The 19,550-nt window shown below is 45.2% G+C and overlaps 3 protein-coding genes and 2 long non-coding RNA genes across 5 annotated transcripts; 1 reads left to right on the top strand and 4 right to left on the bottom strand.

Annotated features, from left to right (window-relative positions):
• Window positions 1-1,429: 1,429 nt before the first annotated feature.
• LOC109194469 (zinc finger BED domain-containing protein 4-like) lies at window positions 1,430-4,488 on the bottom strand. The gene is made up of 5 exons (XM_019348500.2): window positions 4,442-4,488; window positions 2,924-3,041; window positions 2,656-2,792; window positions 2,047-2,517; window positions 1,430-1,941 (listed from the first exon to the last, which is right to left on the bottom strand). Exons 2-5 carry the CDS (start codon window positions 2,985-2,987, stop codon window positions 1,447-1,449), a joined length of 1,167 nt encoding a protein of 388 aa, XP_019204045.2. The 5' UTR covers window positions 2,988-3,041; window positions 4,442-4,488; the 3' UTR covers window positions 1,430-1,446.
• Window positions 4,489-8,093: 3,605 nt separating this feature from the next.
• Window positions 8,094-11,111, bottom strand: haus2 (HAUS augmin like complex subunit 2). Its single transcript, XM_013265323.3, has 7 exons — window positions 10,963-11,111; window positions 10,587-10,673; window positions 10,307-10,405; window positions 9,284-9,353; window positions 8,999-9,131; window positions 8,819-8,927; window positions 8,094-8,278 (listed from the first exon to the last, which is right to left on the bottom strand). Exons 2-7 carry the CDS (start codon window positions 10,671-10,673, stop codon window positions 8,165-8,167), a joined length of 612 nt encoding a protein of 203 aa, XP_013120777.1. The 5' UTR covers window positions 10,963-11,111; the 3' UTR covers window positions 8,094-8,164.
• A 1,858-nt stretch (window positions 11,112-12,969) lies between these two features.
• LOC112843114 (uncharacterized) lies at window positions 12,970-19,517 on the bottom strand. The gene is made up of 3 exons (XR_003215255.1): window positions 18,946-19,517; window positions 17,389-17,564; window positions 12,970-13,134 (listed from the first exon to the last, which is right to left on the bottom strand). It is a non-coding gene; the product is annotated as an uncharacterized LOC112843114 (long non-coding RNA).
• On the top strand, window positions 12,993-16,074 carry lrrc57 (leucine rich repeat containing 57). The gene is made up of 5 exons (XM_013265322.3): window positions 12,993-13,143; window positions 14,406-14,541; window positions 14,794-15,062; window positions 15,367-15,552; window positions 15,639-16,074. The coding sequence occupies exons 1-5, from the start codon at window positions 13,060-13,062 to the stop codon at window positions 15,678-15,680; spliced, it is 717 nt and encodes a 238-aa protein (XP_013120776.1). The 5' UTR covers window positions 12,993-13,059; the 3' UTR covers window positions 15,681-16,074.
• On the bottom strand, window positions 17,898-18,939 carry LOC112843123 (uncharacterized). Its single transcript, XR_003215265.1, has 2 exons — window positions 18,452-18,939; window positions 17,898-18,371 (listed from the first exon to the last, which is right to left on the bottom strand). It is a non-coding gene; the product is annotated as an uncharacterized LOC112843123 (long non-coding RNA).
• Window positions 19,518-19,550: the final 33 nt, after the last annotated feature.

Raw genomic sequence — 19,550 nt, 5'->3', positions numbered from 1 at the left:
GTCACATCATTGGTTTTTATTTAAAAACAACAGTTTCTCCACTGTGGCAGGTCGTAGGCGATTTCTTTTTTTGGACAATATTTCCCCTGCTTTTGAAAACACTCGCTCACAGGGCACAGATGAGGCAGCGGTACACAGGTATGTCAGTGCTAACTTATATAAGTGAGGATAGACATATTTTTGTCTCTCCCAGTATTTAAGGGGGTCCTCCAGCCTTCCAATATTTGGCTCCATCATGTACTGTTGGACCTCAATATTCGCGTCTGCTGTCACTTTATGTGTCTGTGTCTGCCTGACACTCTCATCCAGGCGACACCACAGGTTGTTACCTAAACAATAAGGAGAGTTTTATGTGATACTAGCAATTCAATTGTCAATTCAATGTTATTTATATAGCGCCAAATCACAACAACAGTTGCCTCAAGGCGCTTTATATTGTAGAGTAGATCGTGCAATAATAGATACAAAGGAAAACCCAAGAATCAGTTTATATAAATGCAACTCAAATAAATAAATAAATAAATAAATAAATTTTTATTTATATAGTACCTTTCAAGACAGAATCACAAAGTGCTGCACATAAAATTACAAGTCATAAAAAGATTTAAAAAGACTAAATAAAACAGGCAAAAAATTAACCAAAAGCAGTTTTAAAAAGGCGAGTTTTGAGTTGTTTTTTTAAAAACAGCTACTGAGTCCACAGTTCTTAATGCTTGGGGGAGAGAGTTCCACAGTGCAATGCAATAACAATAGTACTGTGGGAAACAGCCTCAACAGTTTGTGACGTTGATGGCTGTGGTGGTGGTGCGGAGGAAGAGGAGGTGGTGGAGGCCCTCATTACGGAAGCACATTCTGCTTTCAGTCTTTCTAGAGTGAGGCGAAGAGTGTGGTCAAGACAGCACAAAAGATCATCGGCTGCCCTCTCCCCTCCCTGTTGGACATTTATTCCTCCCGCTGCCTCAGCAGAGCAGCAAACATCATCAAGGACAGCTCCCACCCTGGCTTCAACATGTTCAGCCTGCTTCCCTCAGGGAAGCGCTGCAGGTGCATCAGCACAAAAACCCACAGACTCAAAAACAGTTTCTTCCCCAAAGCCATAACCACCCTGAACTCACACATGCACCGATAACACAGCCCCCCTCTTCCCACTTCCTCTATGGTCCACCACTATTTATACCAATTCTATGTGCAATAACTCAACTGTACATACATAACACTATTTATTACATATTACTTACAGCTTGTAAATTGTACATTTTATATATATATATATACACATCTTTTTCCATATGTTAATACTGTCCATATGTATATAGCGCTGCAGAACTGTACCCCCCCCCCTGCATGTTTACACTGAGTAGGAGATGCTCTGTATCTCATTGTACAACTGTATAGTGACAATAAAGGCATTCTATTCTATTCTATTCTATTCTATTCTATTCTATTCTATTCTTCTGCTTCGTTAGCTCTTGCAGGGCTGAGAAACCCGAGTTTTCTGAACCTTGGGTCCAGCAGTGTCGCAAGGAACATAATGCTCATGGTTTGTATTTTATCCAGCTTCTCTCTCAATAGCATCCTCAGCTTCTGACCCAGAGAAGACCCAATGGATGGTGATTTTTCCATTTGTTCATTGAGGCAATGATCCAGCATAGTGAGCAAAGGTATGACTTTTGACCCAGACACCCTTTTTTCCTGAGAGAGCTCAGTGGTTGCATCGTTAAATGGTGCTAGGACAAGCAGACACTCTGAAATTATACCAAATTCCTCAGATGAAACAGGTGGGATGTCTGTTGTGAGACTTGCCAAAGCAGCACCCACCGGCTCCCTTTGCTCGAACAGTCTTTGCAGCATATTATAAGTGCTGTTCCAGCGGGTTTCCACCTCCTGTATTAGTTTGAGTTGAGGCTTCCTTAGTTGTTCCTGCACCACTGAAAGCCTCTCCTTATAAAATACAATTAAAAAAGCATACATTAGATTGTCAAGGGAGCAGAACTATACACTTAAGTAGCATTAAAGAAACTGTAATTAAGCCACTTAAGAACTTACCTTTGCGGTGGTACTGCTCCCGAAATATCCCACGATCTTCCTGGACTTGGCTCGGATGTCAGAGAGCTCAGGGGTCTGGTCAAGGGCCTTCTTCACCACTAAGTTCAGGGTGTGAGCTATGCACATGGCATGTTTGAGTCGTAGCTCCCTTGCACAAGCCCCCATATTGGCAGCCCCAACTGTTACTAGGCATGTGACTTTGTCAGTAATTGCCCATTCTGTCATGAGTGAACCTTTCACTTGTGCAATATTTTCTGCAGTGTGTGCATTAGGAAAATATTGCACTCCTAAAACAACTGTGTTTAATGTGCTGGACTCATCAACAAAATGGCAGGTGACTGCAAGATAGGCCTCTGTGTTGATGGAGATCCACATATCTGATGTCAGACTCACAGCTGCTGCCTTCGCAATGCTGGCCTTAGCTTTCTCCTTCATCTCCTGGTACCTGGCCTCCACCATGACTTTCAGGGCCTAAAAGAAAGAAAAAACATTTTGTTTAAAAGTACGACGTGGCTGTGAAGCAGTGTGTAGTGTAGCTACACACTGAGCCTCAGTCCTGCCTGTTCACATTTTATTCTGTAAAAACTAAATTTTCACTGCTTTTATGACCTTTTTAGTGGGGAGAACATAGCTAGGATTCAATGATTGAACAGATCTTTTAAATCCTTTGTCCTCCACAATGCTAAATGGCTGGGAGTCCTCAATCACCATGCTAACCAGGTCTTCATCTATTTGAGATTGTTCTCCTGAGGAAAGACAATAAAAACAAAGCACAAATATAAATATCACACACGTAACTTATTACAGTTGTATAATATTGTTATATCATTTAGTAACATTACGGCATGCTATATTATCATGGCATTTGATGGCTCACCTGGTCTTGCTCCACAGTCGGTGTTCCCCTTATTCTCATGCAAAGCTCTGTAGTGCCTGAGCATGGATGAGGTGTTGTTGTTATATCCCAGCTCCCTGGCACATAGCAAACACTTCACATTGTACAAAAGCAGGGCCAAAAAATCAGACCGGGAATTTTGACTAGAGACTGGCCCACCATGGTATTATAGGAAAAACCATAAAGCCTTTGAATGAAAACAAACGTCGTTGTGACAGTGATGTACACTGCCTTGTTGGTATATATGTATCAATCTAGAACTTAACTTAAACCTACACCATCCTCCCTATTCTGGTATTCTAAACAGTACTTAGCCGAAACCCAAAGACTGCTTGGTTTACCTCCTGAACTTTCTACAACACATGGTGGAAACCTGAAATTAAGACAGAGAAGACTAGAGGTGAGACATGACCATTACTGAATATTAAAAATAATAAATGACAGATTTAGTGATATTTTCATAAACTATTTATTTACCACATCAATAAACAGCATGGCAGGGCAAAATATTTTTTCTAACATGGCAACCTTTAAAAAGTGAAAGGAGACAGAAAGAAAGGTGAGAAAGAATAAATTGACTTTTTGATGGCATTTTACAAACAGTATGGTACAGAATCTAGAAAATGTGGGAAAATACTGGCATCATATACAGTACTTACTTCTGAAGAAATTATGTTGGGACCCTGAAAAAAATTACTATGTACAATAATGGATTTCTATACATTTGACATCAGATGAAAACTTTGGTTGTATGATTCAGATAATTATTTGTTAAAAGCTAGAAATTTTAAATGAGAATAAGAAAGAAACGTATTTTTTGTGCCCCCCTTTCCCTGTTAATGCCCTACCTGGCCCCCTGGCAAAACTTTGCAAGACCCGCCCCTGCACAGTTACCAGCTGTCAGCTACTTAGAAACAGATCCTGGTGTTATTTGTCTCCCAGAAACAGTTCATAACTTCCCTTCAACCCTTCGTCCCTCCAGCAAACATCAGCTGATACTAGAAATTAATATTAAATAAATTCTAACAACAGCTCATCAAGTTTAAAGGTGCTTCTGTTGTTTAACGCGACCTCCGCTGGTTTGCTCTTTCTGACGCAGAGAGAAAAGCCGATTAGCTGATCATTGATCATTGATCAGCTGATCGGGACAAATCGCGTTGCTTTTCACCTCAACTTTAAAGTTCGACCTCCTCGGCTGTAATTGGTCCAGCCCAGAGTCGATCATGACCAACTGGCCAATACACCACTATTCATTTATACCGTTGAAAAAAGAAAGAAAGAAAGAAAGAAAGAAAGAAAGAAAGAAAGAAAGAAAGAAAGAAAGAAAGAAAGAAAACCCCATCGGCCCATAAAAACGAAAAATCACGAGCGGCCCACCGGCCAAATGCCCGGTATGCCCGATGGCCAGTCCAGCTATGTACAAAAGTAAAGACAGCTTAACATAAATTGTAATGCACCATCAGTATTATGAAAATACATCTTCTGTAGAAATTTACATACCTTGTTGGGAGGAATAAGATCAAAATGTTCCCACACAGGGGAGGACATCCTCTTCTTAGCTTACGTGAAAAGGGAAAGACCATCTCTGAATCGAGGAGGGGGGCCTAAGGGTACATCTGTCACCATCTTACAATGCTGTGATTGCAGCCATTCCCCAACTCTCTGTGAATGGTACTCATGGCCATTGATCAGTGTTCTTTGATCAGTGGGTTTTGGTCAGTGATTGTTGATCAATGGTCATGGGAATTTGCATAATTATGATTAAGGAACTGACCTCACAGCCCATTGTTCCTTCAGTGGGCTGGTTTCAGTCATTATGCAAATGTACTGTTTATAAGGTTTGGGGAAACCTGCAGTCAGCTGAGACTGAAGAAGTCACTTGGATGAGTGACGAAACGTTTCTCCCACAAAACGCTACGTCCAAATGAACAGATTCAACTTTTGGAGATTTACTTTCCTGGATGATTGAGAATGCATCAAGACTCTTCTTAGCTGGCTCCGTTCTCTCCTGACTTTCTCTCCTCACTCTCCTAAACCTCCAAACTGTCTCCAAACTCTCACTAACCGCAACTCTCCATCAAACACCCACATTATGAATGAAGTCTGAGGGGTTTATATCGCTGTCATAGCTCGCGGCAAAGTTGGAACCACTTAGGCCACGTTCACACTGCAGGCGAAAGCGCATCAAATCCGATTTTTTCGCCCCTATGCGACCCGTATCCGATCTTGGTATGACAGTGTGAACGGCACAAATCCGATATTTTCAAATCCGATCTGGGTCACTTTCGTATGTGGTACTGAATCCGATACGTATCCAATGTTTTAGAAAGCGACTGCTGTGTGAACGGTCAAGTCGCATTAAATCCGTCTTTTACGTCACTGACAGACAGACGCCAATTATCAGCGCCGGAGAAGCGCCAGATAGGACATCGCGAACGATTTCCTACCATCCGGTGAAACTGTTGGGAAGACAACGTTGGAGAAATGTGAACATTTTATTTTTTACTGTATTTTCTGCAGATTCTGACAGAAATCTGCAACTATCCTTTGAAGCACCGCTCCTCTAAAACAGCAAAAAGGATCATTATTAGGTCATCTACATTATTATGTAAATAACAAAATAACTTAAAGCAAAAATTTGGAAACATAAAGTCCGAAGTCTTTATATTAAGGGCCATCAGTCAAACAATATTGTTTGGTCTGGGTCTAAACAGAGCGAGTTGTGTGTGACATCTTCTTTTGCGCATGCGGGCCGCTTTGAGCGTTCACACTAGAGCGCGTTTGATGTCGCATTTTATGTGTAGTGTGAACAAGCAGACAAAAAAATCGGATTTGATCAAAAAATCGGAATTGAGCATTAAGACCTGCAGTGTGAACGTAGCCTTATTGACCCAGTCACGTGGTACAGCCGGGCAGCGAGGCTTCGGACATCATCATTTTCAGCTCCTCCCATAAATGAAGCAAGCCTCGTTACGCGCATCGCGGAAACGCCCCCTCCATTATTCGACACAAGGTTCGAAGTCTCGATACAGAACGTCACATCACTACGCGGGACTGTAAAAACATGATTGTTGGGCTTCATTTCTGTACTGAACAGTCATTTCAAGATTAGTTAGTAAATAACAATTAGCTAATGTTGTTCATGAGACTAAAGTCATCTCACTTTGGTAATGTAACTATAATATGGCCAATATTATAGTTATTGTCAGATTATAATGATATACATATATTACAGGATATATTACAGCAGTGGGCTTGAACTCTGTGTCAAAGATTCAAGTTGCAGTTATTTATATTTCTTATCACCTTAAATCTTCACTCAAAGCCAAGTATCTGTTACAGTGTATATATAGATGTATTATATATGAGACAAATATTGTTTGTTTAATATGTTGGCATTATTACATTTGGCTCAATGCTTACATATATGTGTAAAAAGCAAATGTACGAGCTGTGATAACTGTTTCTGATAGAATGAAGATCAGACTGATATATGAAATATTCCTTTATTGGGTGAGAAAATCAGACCATGTCATAACTGCTTTAAGTCATACAGAATAGATATCAGAGCCTTAAACAGGCTGACTTCTGCTAAATGGGTCAAACTGGGCAGAAAGTCTACAAACACATAACATCCTTATAGAATATGATGTAACACTATAGATCAACTTACCTCAGAATATATAAAGCATATAAACAATTACAGCAATATGATGCAACAAACACAGCAGTGCTACTAATCCAAAATACTCAAAGCTTCATAGAACTGAAACAAACATTTATTTTTAGCTCCATTCTGCTGCTGATACATACTTTAGGTTTCTGAATATTAAACTTGTTGCTGCCTTTCATAGTGTGTAACTTGAAGGCCCTGAGTACTTTCTCCCACACTGAAAACACTGGGATGATAACATTATTTGAACATTACCTAATAAGACTGATTCAGGACAGACAATTAGTTATGTTAAACTTTCCTAGCAGTCCTTCACAAACAGGAAACAGTCTGTCTATTCTCTCCATCTGTCAGCTGCTGCTGGCTCTTCCTCCTCCTCTTCCTCACACACTGCTGAGTTTGTCCTGGTGGATCATCAGGGGTGCAAAGCCTCACAGATGATGTGCAGCAGTGGGTCCCTCAGTCTGTCCTCACTCTGGACACTTGCAGTTGTCACACATGGAAATCAAATGTGTGATAAGCTGCAGGATTCAAACACAAGTGTAACTTATAAATACATGTTCATACTTTTATTCCACAATCAGAGAGAAAGAAACAGAGAGAGAGTGCAGGACAGACAGACAGGTGACAGTCTCAGGTGGACACACTGCTACAAAACAGCACAAGAGAAGGAGGATTTAGTGTTTGTGTTATTACGAGTGCTAAACAAGAAGAGTTCCCAGATGGTCCAGTGGACACATGTGTGACTCCTGTGATTAAAGCATCTTTCTTTCAGCTTAACGAGTGAACCGTCAACTCGTTCAAACACACGTTAAAGTCCGTTTGGCTCGACACCACCGAACAGAGGCAGCAATATAACATAGCTAACATTAACAGTGCAGTGAATCCTGCTTGTGCCGTCATATTCAGGACTGCAAACCGAGCAGCATCACTGACTTTCAGCTTGTTGCGTTTGTGGATATATGACTGACTTTAATTATCCATAAAATCATCACATTCTCTGTAAGATTAAGGTCGACTATTGAACGGCGTATATTTTAAAGGCTTTAAAACCAAGTAAACAAACATCAGTAATGTCACATAACTTTGCCGACATGTGGCCAACAGTAATGTTTTAATGTTCTTCATTATTAAACATTCGCACATAAATAAGTGACATATTATTCAGTACTTACTTCTGACAGTTCACTCTTCGGCCGCTCCCTTCTGCCGTATTTTGCGGCAAAATTATCCACACCCACCGCTGCATTATGAATTGTGGGATATATGGGACCACGAAGCGTGCACCGGACCACGCTTGATATTTGGAGAAATCGACGTCGTCGTGTTGTGGTGACGTAATAGGTCTCAAAATGTGTACTTCAAGCGTGCGGTCTCTTAACTGGGACACAGCCTCAGAGTTTCAGCTCTGATTTTGAAACCAAAGCAGAGGTCAAAGGTTACCTTGTTTCTGTGTTGAATAACCAATCAGAAGCTGCATATGGAAAATGTGAAAGATTTTATTGCAAACATTTATTAGAATAAATTCAAAGTGCAACACATGATGAAGGTTAAGGGTCAGAGGTCACCAGGCTGCATCCATCAACTGACTTCCACTGAAGAATCTGACTGGACAAAGTCTCCATCTCTGAGGCCTGCATCAGCAGCTGGGCGTGCGAGGAGTCCTGAGAGAGTGGGAGAGGTAACAGTTGAACTGGGATGAACTCTGCAGTCAATCGGAGGACGCTATTTAGTGTGTGAGGGACTGATAGGAAATGACCATGAACAGGGAGGTGGCCAAGGGCGGAGCCAAGAGACAAACCCAGTTAACAATACTAATTTGTTTTTATCAATAAAGCTTGATGCTGAATCACACAAAGCGTTGTTTCAGTCAAGCCCCGCCTCCCGTTTCTGACCTGTTTCTGCACAATACCCCACACTGCTGATGACAAACCCACCAGACTCCATTCATAAAACATCGGTTTTTAGCTCACAGAAAACAAACGTTTGCGTTTGACTGTGATGATCCAAACTAATGAGTTCAGACCTCAGGGTGACACAAGCTCACCTGTTCTCTCAGGTAAACTTCCTGTTTTCGTGAATGGAGTCTGGTACACACAGATTCTCTCAGGTGTCTAAAATGAACGGTGGCACACGGCTTTAGTTTGTCTGCATAGGGGCGTGGCCTACTGCCATCCCCAAACCAGTGAGGTCGTGTGACTGACCAGCAGAGTGAGACGGTCTCTGGCTGTGGTCCTGCTGTGGGCGGAGCTTAGCTTCTCCTCCAGAGTCTCAATGAAGTCCATCATCAGGTTCAGGGACTCCACCACGAACCTGAAACACACCACAGACCGTTACAGTGCGCCATGGGCCACTCCAATCACGCTGAGAGTATCAGGCATTACCTGTGCAGGTGAGCGTGCACGGGCAGGTTGGTGTGAGCCAGCGGTCTCATGAGTCGCTGCCTCAGACTGTTCTGCTCTCTCAGCAGCTCCTGCATGTGATCCCCGAGCATCTGCAGCATCTGGAACCTTCGAGCTGCAGGACACAAAAGCACCTGATCAGAGGGGGCGTGGCTCTGCCATCCTCCGTTCTGACAGGAAGTCTTTAAAGTCCCTTCAGAATAAGATCTGGAGTGAAGGCTGGTTTAAAAACATCGACCCGATGACAATGACATCACCTGGACTCACCGAGGTGGAAGCTGTGGGCGACATCGGCGCTTTGCTCGTCAACCTGCAGCAGCTCCAGCCGCAGCCGCATCTGCATCAACAGGAAACAAATACCTTTACGTTAGCTGACACAGTCACATGACTTCTAGCCCCAGTGCAGTCACTGTTGTTTAACACAGCTCCTGCAGGTAAGGTGTTTCATTCACACAACAGCGTCTCATTCACCTGACCGGACCCACAGCGAGCGCACACCTGTCACCGCCTGCAGTTGACGCCCTGAAGGAGTCAGTGCTCAGATCCGAGTTTCTGTGATGGGAAGCATTTGGCGAGACGATCATGTGTTCATAAATGACGCACCCAGCACGCCAACGTACAAAACAGGGCTTTATTAATAAAGCGCTGCGATACTGCTGCTGTGGAGACACTAGCATAGACCCGCTGTGACCCACAGGACTAGTTACAAGATACAAAACTACCTACTGGTTTCATTACCCTGTGGATTAGTCTGAAAGCTGCAGAAATGTAGGATTAGTTACGAAGCCAATAGGAGAGACTTACAGCGGGTTAGAGGACTAGTTAGTAATTAGAGTGTAAATATGAGCATTTTCTGAACAAAGGAGAGGACACACAATCCAAAGTTTAATTAACTAACCACGACTAGAAAAGAAAAACAAGAAAGTGAAGGCGCTGTGAGCAGCCAATCGGAGCCACCAGGATCCATGAAGCTGCTCTGTGGAGGTTCTGAGTCTGCCTTTAAAAACATGACGACTGTGCTCATGATCACCAACAGCCCCACATCGGAGGCCGTCTCTCACGGTGACACAGCGCAACAGCCTGCAGTCAGCTTAGAGTGAATGATGTCATCGCTCCAGAATGACATCATCCACTCTGAGCTGCAGGCAGGAGAGCAAAACAACGTTTCTCATGAGAAAATTTCAAAATCCAATCTGGCCGACATCCGGCTCAGGCATCGAAGCAGGTGGGGCTCTGCACTCTGACATAACATCCCAGCACGCCATCCCCGAGACAGCTGCACGCACATACCTCATCCAACTGCTTCTGCATTCTGATTTGCTCTTCAGCCTTCCGCAGATGAGAGGAAAAGACGGGGCCTGTAGCACTGGAGGCGGAGTCTATTTCCTCCTGAGGACAGGTGAGACAGAAGCAGATTCAGATTTTACTCACAAGCTTTAGTCTGGATCAGAACCGGATCACACAGGTCAGCTCTCACTCAGATCTGAACCTGTCCTCAGACATCTCTGAACCGTGTAAAGCTGCTCTGACAGACCGCCTCAGCCTCCTAAACACCTGTTCGTGTCCTTACCTGAGACAGCGCTCCCACGGAGACACACTTAGAAAGCAGGCTGGCAGCTGGAGTCACGGAGAACGGAGACAAATCCCACTGATGCATCTGAAAGACAGGAACGTCACCTGAACCAGACCAGCCTCAGACTCTGATATTCACCTGGACCAGGTGTTCAAACCTAAAACCGGATCTATCCGAACCAGAACCCTGCTGGGATCCACCTCACAGCTCTGCGTGTGAAGGCAAGCGCCATCAAACTAAATCTCCACAATTTTAAACGGACTTTGAAGCAGCTTTAAAGGCTTTTTTGACGGACACACCGGCACCGTTAAGCTGCCTCTGGCGGTCCCGTTAAACACAAACAGTCTAGTGTCAGTTTCCAGCTTTTTCTTACCGTTAAAACCAAAGAACCTCCGCTCTAAGACGACCAAACTGAACCTCACCGGAGCCCGCCCGCCGGTTTGTTTTTGCTGTTTCTCTTCTTCTGCGAAAACGTTTGGCGGCTGCTGACCGCAACAGCGACCCCTCAGGATCCAGAGAGAACTACAACACATAGTTACAGAAAATAATCGCGTTTCTGTTTGTGTACAAACAAAAAACGTCTCTTTCTGCCTAATCCTGGATCCAAATCTGACCTCACAGCCTGCTGAGGTCACATGACAAGAAGAATGTCGTTCAGGGTTTGAGTGACATCTGTCAGCAGGTGGCAGCGTTGCAGCCCTGAGCGGGATTTTCAGCAGAGAAGAAGAAGAAGAAGAAGAAGCAGCAGAAGCAGGAGCGCAGAATCAGGGCGGCTGCCGAGCTTCACTTTTCTACTGATCTTAATTTTTTTTGTCCTTTTATCGGATAAAATTAAGCACAGCACCTGGACACGCGACACTTGCACACGGGGGTTAAAGGGCGACATTGTGTCGGTATGTAAACAGAGCCGTTTCCGGTTATCTCAGCTGTTAGCAGGGTGGCGGTGGCCTTAATGTTTACAGTGTGTTTACAGTGTGTTTACAGTGAGGAGAGACTGGGACCGATTAGGCTGCTGACGGTGAGTGTGTCACCTCTCAGGTAAACACGTGACTCACCTTTACCACCTGTGACAGCTGAAGGGTGAGCTTTTGCCTGCTGCAGAGAGACAGGTGTGTGTGCGTGTGAGCGCGTGCGTGCATGTCAGCTAGTGCCTCAGGCTGCCCCGCTGCAAGAAACTGACCACCTTAAATACCTTTTAAAGTCCACCTTAAAGCTGAAACCGCTCTCTGTTGCCACAGCATTGATCTGGAACGCCTCAGTTTGGGGGATTTGGCGGCCCCTGTGGTGACTGTGGAGAACTGCAGGTGTGTTCAACACTACAGAGGAGGAGGGTTTTCCACAGGTGTGTTTACTGAGCTCAGGCTTCAACACTAATGCATTTTACACATTACTGGGGTGTGCTGTAGAAAGCCAATGGTAAGTCCGGTTTGTTCCCTCTTTGGCTGATGCACACTCATGAGTAACAAAGCTGGGTTAGGACCACTGATGGTCAATTTGGGATAAAGTTAAAATAGTAAATAGCCTGTATTTGTATAGCTCTTTACTTAGTCCCTATGGACCCCAAAGCGCTTTATACTACATTTAGTCATCCACCCATTCACACACACATTCACACACAGGTGATGGCAAGCTACATTGTAGCCACAGCCACCCTGGGGCACACTGACAGAGGCGAGGCTGCCGGACACTGGCGCCACCGGGCCCTATGACCACCACCAGTAGGCAACGGGTGAAGTGTCTTGCCCAACCTTCTGATTACAAGACGAACTGCCAACCATTGAGCCACGATCGCCCCTAGTGGCAAATTTATAAGATTAATGTTGTAAATTTAGGGAGACTTGCCTGTCAGAGTCAGTGTGGTGCTTGGTGAAGTGCAGTTATTAACGATGCTAATGGTTTGTATGTTAGTTAGCTGAGGATTATTAATGTGAATGAGTTATTACAGGTCTTCTTTGTTATTAAACACCTTTAATCCACTGGGGGTGTTTGATCTGCTCATCTGTGCATCAACATGAGAAAAAGTTTAAATCCTACGCCGCCCAGCACAGGTGGATATTGATACCGTTTCCCTCGGCTCAGGACGGGTCGCTTAGAGAAAACAATCAGGGATTTCAACCCAAACTCGGAGCCTTACGTTGGCACGATGCTGCGGGACATGGAGACAAAGCACGTCTGTGAGCTCACCAGCAGCCCATGCAGAGCTTTTCTCTGAATATTCACTTTGTTCTTCAGTCAGAGTGAAACAGCTGTACGCCGCCTCTGTTCCAATCTCACTAATAAACACAAACATGTTCACAGGTCTGTGAGAGAGGACTGCTCACCTGCAGGGATTCACTATCTGATCTCATCAACACCTGCTGACGAGGAGGAGGAGGAGCGCTGATACGGCTGTCAGCTGATCCATCAGCCTGTCTGGAAGGACTTCGGGTGGCCCTGCAAGTGGAGGGCTGGTACCTGGCTACAGGTGCAGATGGGGAACAGTGCGCTGAAGTCTCACCTTGAAACCTCCCAGAAGACGGGAGTGTTTCAGCTGACGGGGAAAGGTCTGCAGGAGGTGAGAGGAGCAAAACTCCAGAGTTAACTTACACACATACACAGAAAGATTTAAACACATGTTTGACGCGTCAGACGTTTCAGTCCGGGCACCCTATGATTGGACAGTTCTCCTTTCAGTTCGGAGCCTTTACTGTCATTGCATGAAACTGGAGTGGCATCACTGGGATGGAGAACAAACACACAGAGACACGTGTTCACACATGTAAGCAATGAATAAATCAGGTGATAAAGCAGGTGATCGCCTTTTATACACCTGACCAGATGGTGTTTATCTGCGATTCGCTGAAGGGGTGGGAGCTGGGCCCTGTAACTTTTTTGTGCTGTCTTTATGATGCGTTGGAGTCTATTTTTGTGAGGAGCTTGTGATACAATATGACAGCAGCCCTTCTATGGTGGAGTGGTAGAAGGATTCGAGTTTTGTCTGTAGCCTGTTTCTCCTCAGGAAGTGCGGGCCCGCTGAGCTTTCTTCACAGTGGTGTTGGTGTGGGCAGTCCAGGAGATGCTCCTGTGTGGGTTCCTGGGAGTCAGGAATCCTGGATCCTGTCCACACAGTCTCCATTGATGTACAGAGAAGATGGCCTGCTGTGTTTTTCCCTTTGGTGGCACTTTCCACCTACTGTGAGAAGTCAGGAACTGTCTTTAAGCAGTTGTTAAAATCACCAGCAGTGATGACGGCCCGATCCGGATGTATCTGCATCTGTTGGTACTGTGCAGCTGGCTTAGAGCCATGCTGACCTTAGCAACAGGAGCTATGTGCACTGCTGTAAAAGCTCTGCAGCCGACTTGACAGAGGATAAGTCCGGGGAACTGAAGCTGTCGAGGACTCAGCTGTGTGTGCACCAGTTGTTATGTGTGACGATGCAGAGTCCTCCGCTCGGTTCTTTCCTGACTCTTTATGTGGTCCTGATGATGGAGAGTCCAGTCCAGTAGCATCGGGAGCCGTGTTTCCGTTGCACAGCAGTTTCAGACAAGTCTGTTGGTGGCCAGCTGCGGTTCGATTTCGTCCATCTTGTGGGTGAGCGATCTGGCACATCCTCATTTGTTTTTGTCTAAATCACAAAGCAAAAAACACAAAATGAAAAAAAAAAAAAAAACCCACAGAACTGGAGAGCTCCGAGCTGCAGCATGTAGGCGCACACTTGCCACCATTAGAGTGTGACACCCCAGGGCCTGATCATAGCAAGCTTAACCTATACAAAACCGAGGGCGTCCCGAGTCGCCTGTCCTGAGTTGCCTGTCCTGGTCACGGTCTGCTTTCAGTTTCCAGAGGAGCTGCAGAGGCTCACGGCCAACCTGAGGACGGTGGATCTGTCCGGGAACAAGATAGAGGTCCTTCCTACCACCATCGGAAACTTCCCTCAGCTCAAGAGTCTGACGCTGAACTCTAACCGGCTCGGTGAGTGTTCGACCCGGAGCAGTTATGCCTTTACATCTGTGTTTTAAAGCCAAACAAAAAGCAACCACATTCTTGTTTCAGCATTTGATTTGTTCTCTTTGGATGCTTTTTTTTAGTTTAATTTAGGGTTGGAATGATTTAAAAATCCCCGGACTGTGTGTGTCTTTAGATCCGGTTTAGCTGCAGAACAAACCGGAGCCTCCCCGACCCTCAGACCTGTGAGACCCTGTTGTGTTGTGGTTCTGTTTTTAGTCGGGATTCCCTCTGAGATTGGGAAGCTGAAGAAGCTGGAGACCCTGAGTCTGAATGGAAACCGGATCCAGCAGCTGCCCCCCACACTGGGCCAGCTCAAAGCCCTGCGGACCCTCAGCCTGGCCGGGAACCAGATTTCAGAGTTCCCCTCCGGACTCGGAACGTTGAGGCAGCTGGACTTGCTGGACCTGTCCCGAAACAAGATCCAGAACGTCCCTGAAGAGGTGTCCGAGCTGCAGGCCATCGAGATCAACCTCAACCAGAACCAGGTACTGCAGAACCAGGTCTGTCAGTCCACCAAAGAACCAGAACCAGGAGGAAAACCTGAAAGGGCTGACCCTGTGCTGTTAATTCACCCAGTATTAAAGATCAGTTTTATTTATATAGCACCAAATCACTACAACAGTCGCCCCAAGGTGCTTAATCAATCGGTTATCAATAATCACTGATCGGTCACTCCATGACATCTACTGCAGCTTTCTATCCCTCAGACTTCCCAGGAGGTTCTGATAATCCCAGCCCAGGTCTGGTGGTGTTCCTCTGTACTAACCCGGTCCTCTGTTCTTGGTCCAGATCTCGGTGGTGTCGGCGGAGGTCTCCCGCTGTCCCCGTCTGAAGGTCCTCCGCCTGGAGGAGAACTGCCTGGAGCTCTCCTCCATCCCTCAGTCCATCCTGACCGAGTCCCAGGTGTCCCTGTTCTCGGTGGAGGGAAACCTGTTTGAGGTGAAGAGACTCCGGGACCTGGAGGGATACGATAAGGTCAGTGCTGCGGTCTGAGACCAGATCGAGTCCAAGACTGCGAGTCCTCCTGCGGTCCCTGATGACACTCTGCTTTTCCTCCTCAGTACATGGAGCGTTTCACGGCCACAAAGAAGAAGTTTGCCTGAGGACCTTCGATGTAGAGTCTGGATCTGTGAGGTTCACCTGGAGGCGAGCTCGGCTGAAGCCCCGCCCCTCTTACCCTGCACTTCCCACAGCTGCTGCTTCTGCTGCTGCTAGAAACCAGACTTCAGCAGCCGGGACTCCTCACAGCGCCCCCAGAAATCCGAACCTCCAGAGCAACAGTCACCATGGAGACAGGACAGGTTTCACGACACTGAAGAAGAGGACCGGTGCCATGTTTGACTGCATCAAACTTTATTGTTCACTCAGTTATGGACAGAGAAAAAGTGGAAATGTTTAGTTAACCATGTAGAAACATGCTTTGTAAAATGTCAGCAGCCTGTTTATTGATTGATTGATTATTAATTATTAACAGCTATTAAAGCTTTTAAAGACGTCTAAAACAAAACGTGTGTGTGAAGAGTTAACAGCTGGAAGTTTCCAGATGTTTTCTGTGTCTGATTAGCCGTTTCCTCAGCTGTAATCAATATAAACTACTAATGAAGGACCTAATCAGGTGATCAATAATAAACAGAATGATCCTTTCATGTGAACAGGCCCAGCTGATCTGCCAATAATGGAAAAGTCAGTAAAGTTTGATTTTTGAAGTGCGGTGGGCAGCAGGAAGTTCATCTTAAGTCCTCTTCTTCTGTCCATTTAAATGCTGAAGACGCAACACGCTGAAGGCTGTTAATCCCTCTGTGGTTTAAGCTCCGCCCTAATAACGGCTCAGCCTGCGGTGCCAACTGTCAGATGAATGTCTCTCGTCCATCTTTAGAAAGTTAGGAAGCCGTCAGAAACTTCTCTTTTCCTGAGTGCTCATTGGTTCTGTTTCCCGCCAGACGGCCCGGGTTCACCTCAGAAAATTCTTTGGTAAAGAATCACCTTTTATTATTACTGGTGGAGAATTTCACTCACTTTTAATAAAAACTCTGTTAAAGGCTGACGTCCCACCGAGCATGCGAGCTCACGAAGCGCAAGCAATACGCCAGATAGGGGATCACAAGTGGGTCGCCGCGCCGTTAAAGAGAACGGGCGTGTCCTACAACAGAAGCATTGCTTGCAGATGTTGGTCCAGTTGACATGACTGCCGCATCAACGATACGGCTCTCCTGTTCCTCCTGAGATCCGTGACTGCGGGGGCCGTCTGAGCTTTGACACATCAGAGGATGAGATGGGCGTGGTCAGAACATCACACAGGCAGGCTGTGGCGTTCCTCCACACCATCATACGGCAGCTGCCTGAACCATCTGAGCCTCATCAGACCCGGAAATGAGTCTGTGAACCTCAGCCTCAGTTTCCTGTTCTTACAGTAGTGACACTGAGCTGCTGCTCTGCGATTGGCTGATTGCATGTTTGTGTTAGCGAGCAGCTATATGACTTTAACATTTATCAGTTGTGCACTTCATAGATCACAAGAAGCTCTTTTAATGAGCCTCTTTGTTTGACAATGTGCTTTACTAGTGATGGTGAACTTTGTAGAAAACCACGGAGCTGTTGGTGGATTTCTGCAGACCCACCACACCCACAGCAGAGGACATCCAGGGAACTGACACTGAGATAGTGGACTCTAATAAGTACCTGGGTGTTCACTTGAACAACAAACTGGACTGGAGTAAAACACTGATGCTCGTTACAGGAAGTGTTGAGTCTACCTGCTGAGGAGACTGAGATCTTTGGACTGCAGGTGGCGCTCCTGAAGACCTTTTTTACCTTTGTGGCGTTGTCTGTTGGAACAGCAGCTCGTCTACAGCTGAGAGGAAGCGGTTGGATAAGAAGGCCGGCTCTGTCTTGGGATGCCCCGTCCACCCAGTGCAGGGGGTCGGACAGTGTCTCCACCCCACGCCTGACGCTCACGCTGCAGGTCCTTCCTCTCAGCAGCTGTTAGACTTTATAACCATCAAACACAATAAGTTGTTTACATCCTGCTGGTATTTGCATAGTATTTCCAATTTCTGTAAGTAGGGTGTTATTGTTGCTTTTAAGCACTTTAAAAAAGCTTCACATTTCTTTGGACCTGACTAAGCTATTTGTAAGTATTCATTTTTTCAGGTTGTAAGTTTGCCCTGTTCGCTCTCTTGTTTTTTATTCTTTACTTCTGTCTAAACGGACTTTTCTGCTCTTCCGGAGCACTCGGAGCGCTTCACAACATGCCCATTTCCCCAATGAGGGACAATAAAGGATATTTCTACTCTATTTCTACACAAATAGATGGACATTTATTAAAGGTACAGGTCATGGTCAAGTTTATTTATACAGCACATTTCCAAACAGTCCATCCTGCACAAAGTGCTTAAGAATTTAAAATGCCACTAAAACAAAAAAATGTAAAACAATGATTTAGTAAAATATAGAAAAAACAAATAAGTAGATGAAATAAGTCAATAAAAACAACTAAAATAACAACTAAGTCTGTCAAAACCAAAATGTTTAGGTCAAAGTGTGTTAAAAGGCAGACCATAAAAATGTGTCTTTAGTAATGATTTAAACTGTTAGAGCGTTTGTGCAGATCTAATATTTAGAGGAAGACTATTCCAAAGTGTGGGGCCTGCCACACAGAAGGCTCTGTCACCACGAGACTGAAGTTTGGTTCGTGGAATGGATAACATCAGTTTTGAACTGGACCTCATGGTTTTCTCTGGAGCATGAATAAACAGGAGCTCAGATGAGTGAGAGGCGGCTCGGCCGGTAAGTGCCTTAAAAACAAAAGTAAGAGTTTAAATTGGATCCTGTGAGGAACAAGGAGCCAGTGTAGAGAGGCTAAAACTGCGGTTACATGCTCCAGTTAGCAGCTGCATTTTGGACCAGCTGGAGATGATAGAGGGAGGCCTGGTCCAAACCAAAGAATTGCAGTAGTCCAGTCTGCACGTAATGAAGAGATGAATAACACGTTCAAAGACATTGGCTGGAAGGTGTGGCTTAACCTTGGCTAGCTGTCTTAAATGAATAAAGCTGGATTAGACTGCTGCGCTCACCTGCCTACACAGTTTGAGGGAACCATCAACATGCACACCGAGGTTTCTAACATTTGTCTTACATGGATAATGGGCCCAGAGCACTGTCAGTGTGATTATTAACGAAGTTACCAAAAATGACAACTTCTGTTTTGTTTTCATTTAATTTTAAAACATTTAAAGACATCCACTGTTTGATGTCCTCCAGGCAGCGTAATAATAGCTGAAGTTGGTCTGTCCCTGCTTTTAAAGGCAGATAGATCTGCAAGTCATCTGCAAAACAGTGCAATGAAAGGTTGTAGCGTGAGAACAGCACCTGTGATCTCTGATGAAGGGCTGGGGTTACCCGAAGCAGCAGCACCAGCAGGACCGAGCCTTGGAATCAAACTACCAGCCAAGATAACAACAAGACTGTGTGAGGTCCGCGGAGCAGGACTTCAGCTCATCGGATTACTTCAGGTTTAAACTTCAGGCCTAACGTCGCTGTGCTGCCTCAGTTTCACATCAGCCAATCAGGAGCAGGTGGTTAAACAAAGGCCTCCAAAATAAAAGTCTCTAAACATTGGACCGGAGTTCAACTCACGCTCTCACATACTGTTCCTATGACAACAGCAGTCCGTTACTCATGGCCCCGGCCTCCACATCCTCTGGCTTCCTGACATTCTTCACACACTTCCTCCAGGAAACAGGAAGCATCTGAGTCACCATAACAACAATCAACCCCCAGTATGTGTGTGTGTGTTCCTGTCTAGCTATCTTTGTGAGGACCGAAATCTGCATTCTACTATACTTGTGAGAACCAAAAGTCACTTGTGAGGACACACCGGTCCGCACAAGTTTGAAGGCCTTTTTGAGGCTCAAAATGTGGTTTTAGTGTCAGGGTTACAATTAGGTTAGGGTTAGGGAAACCATTATGTCAAT

Source organism: Oreochromis niloticus, linkage group LG19, assembly GCF_001858045.2.
Source record: "Oreochromis niloticus isolate F11D_XX linkage group LG19, O_niloticus_UMD_NMBU, whole genome shotgun sequence".
Lineage (NCBI taxonomy): Eukaryota > Metazoa > Chordata > Actinopteri > Cichliformes > Cichlidae > Oreochromis > Oreochromis niloticus.
The sequence above is the reverse complement of the archived record's forward strand: the minus strand, read 5'-3'. Positions and strand labels throughout refer to the sequence as shown.

Coding starts and splice junctions, on each gene's coding strand:
- LOC109194469 (XM_019348500.2), bottom strand. CDS start 2,987: ATGCTCAGGCACTACAGAGCTTTGCATGAGAATAAGGGGAACACCGAC. Junction 2,793..2,923: donor CGACTGTGGAGCAAGACCAG/GTGAGCCATCAA, acceptor GTCTTTCCTCAG/GAGAACAATCTCAAATAGAT. Junction 2,518..2,655: donor ATGTTCTCCCCACTAAAAAG/GTCATAAAAGCA, acceptor TCTTTCTTTTAG/GCCCTGAAAGTCATGGTGGA.
- haus2 (XM_013265323.3), bottom strand. CDS start 10,673: ATGCATCAGTGGGATTTGTCTCCGTTCTCCGTGACTCCAGCTGCCAGC. Junction 8,928..8,998: donor GTGCACGCTCACCTGCACAG/GTAATGCCTGAT, acceptor GGTGTGTTTCAG/GTTCGTGGTGGAGTCCCTGA. Junction 8,279..8,818: donor GAGACCGTCTCACTCTGCTG/GTCAGTCACACG, acceptor CCACTCTCTCAG/GACTCCTCGCACGCCCAGCT.
- lrrc57 (XM_013265322.3), top strand. CDS start 13,060: ATGGGGAACAGTGCGCTGAAGTCTCACCTTGAAACCTCCCAGAAGACG. Junction 13,144..14,405: donor CGGGGAAAGGTCTGCAGGAG/GTGAGAGGAGCA, acceptor GTCTGCTTTCAG/TTTCCAGAGGAGCTGCAGAG. Junction 15,553..15,638: donor ACCTGGAGGGATACGATAAG/GTCAGTGCTGCG, acceptor TTTCCTCCTCAG/TACATGGAGCGTTTCACGGC.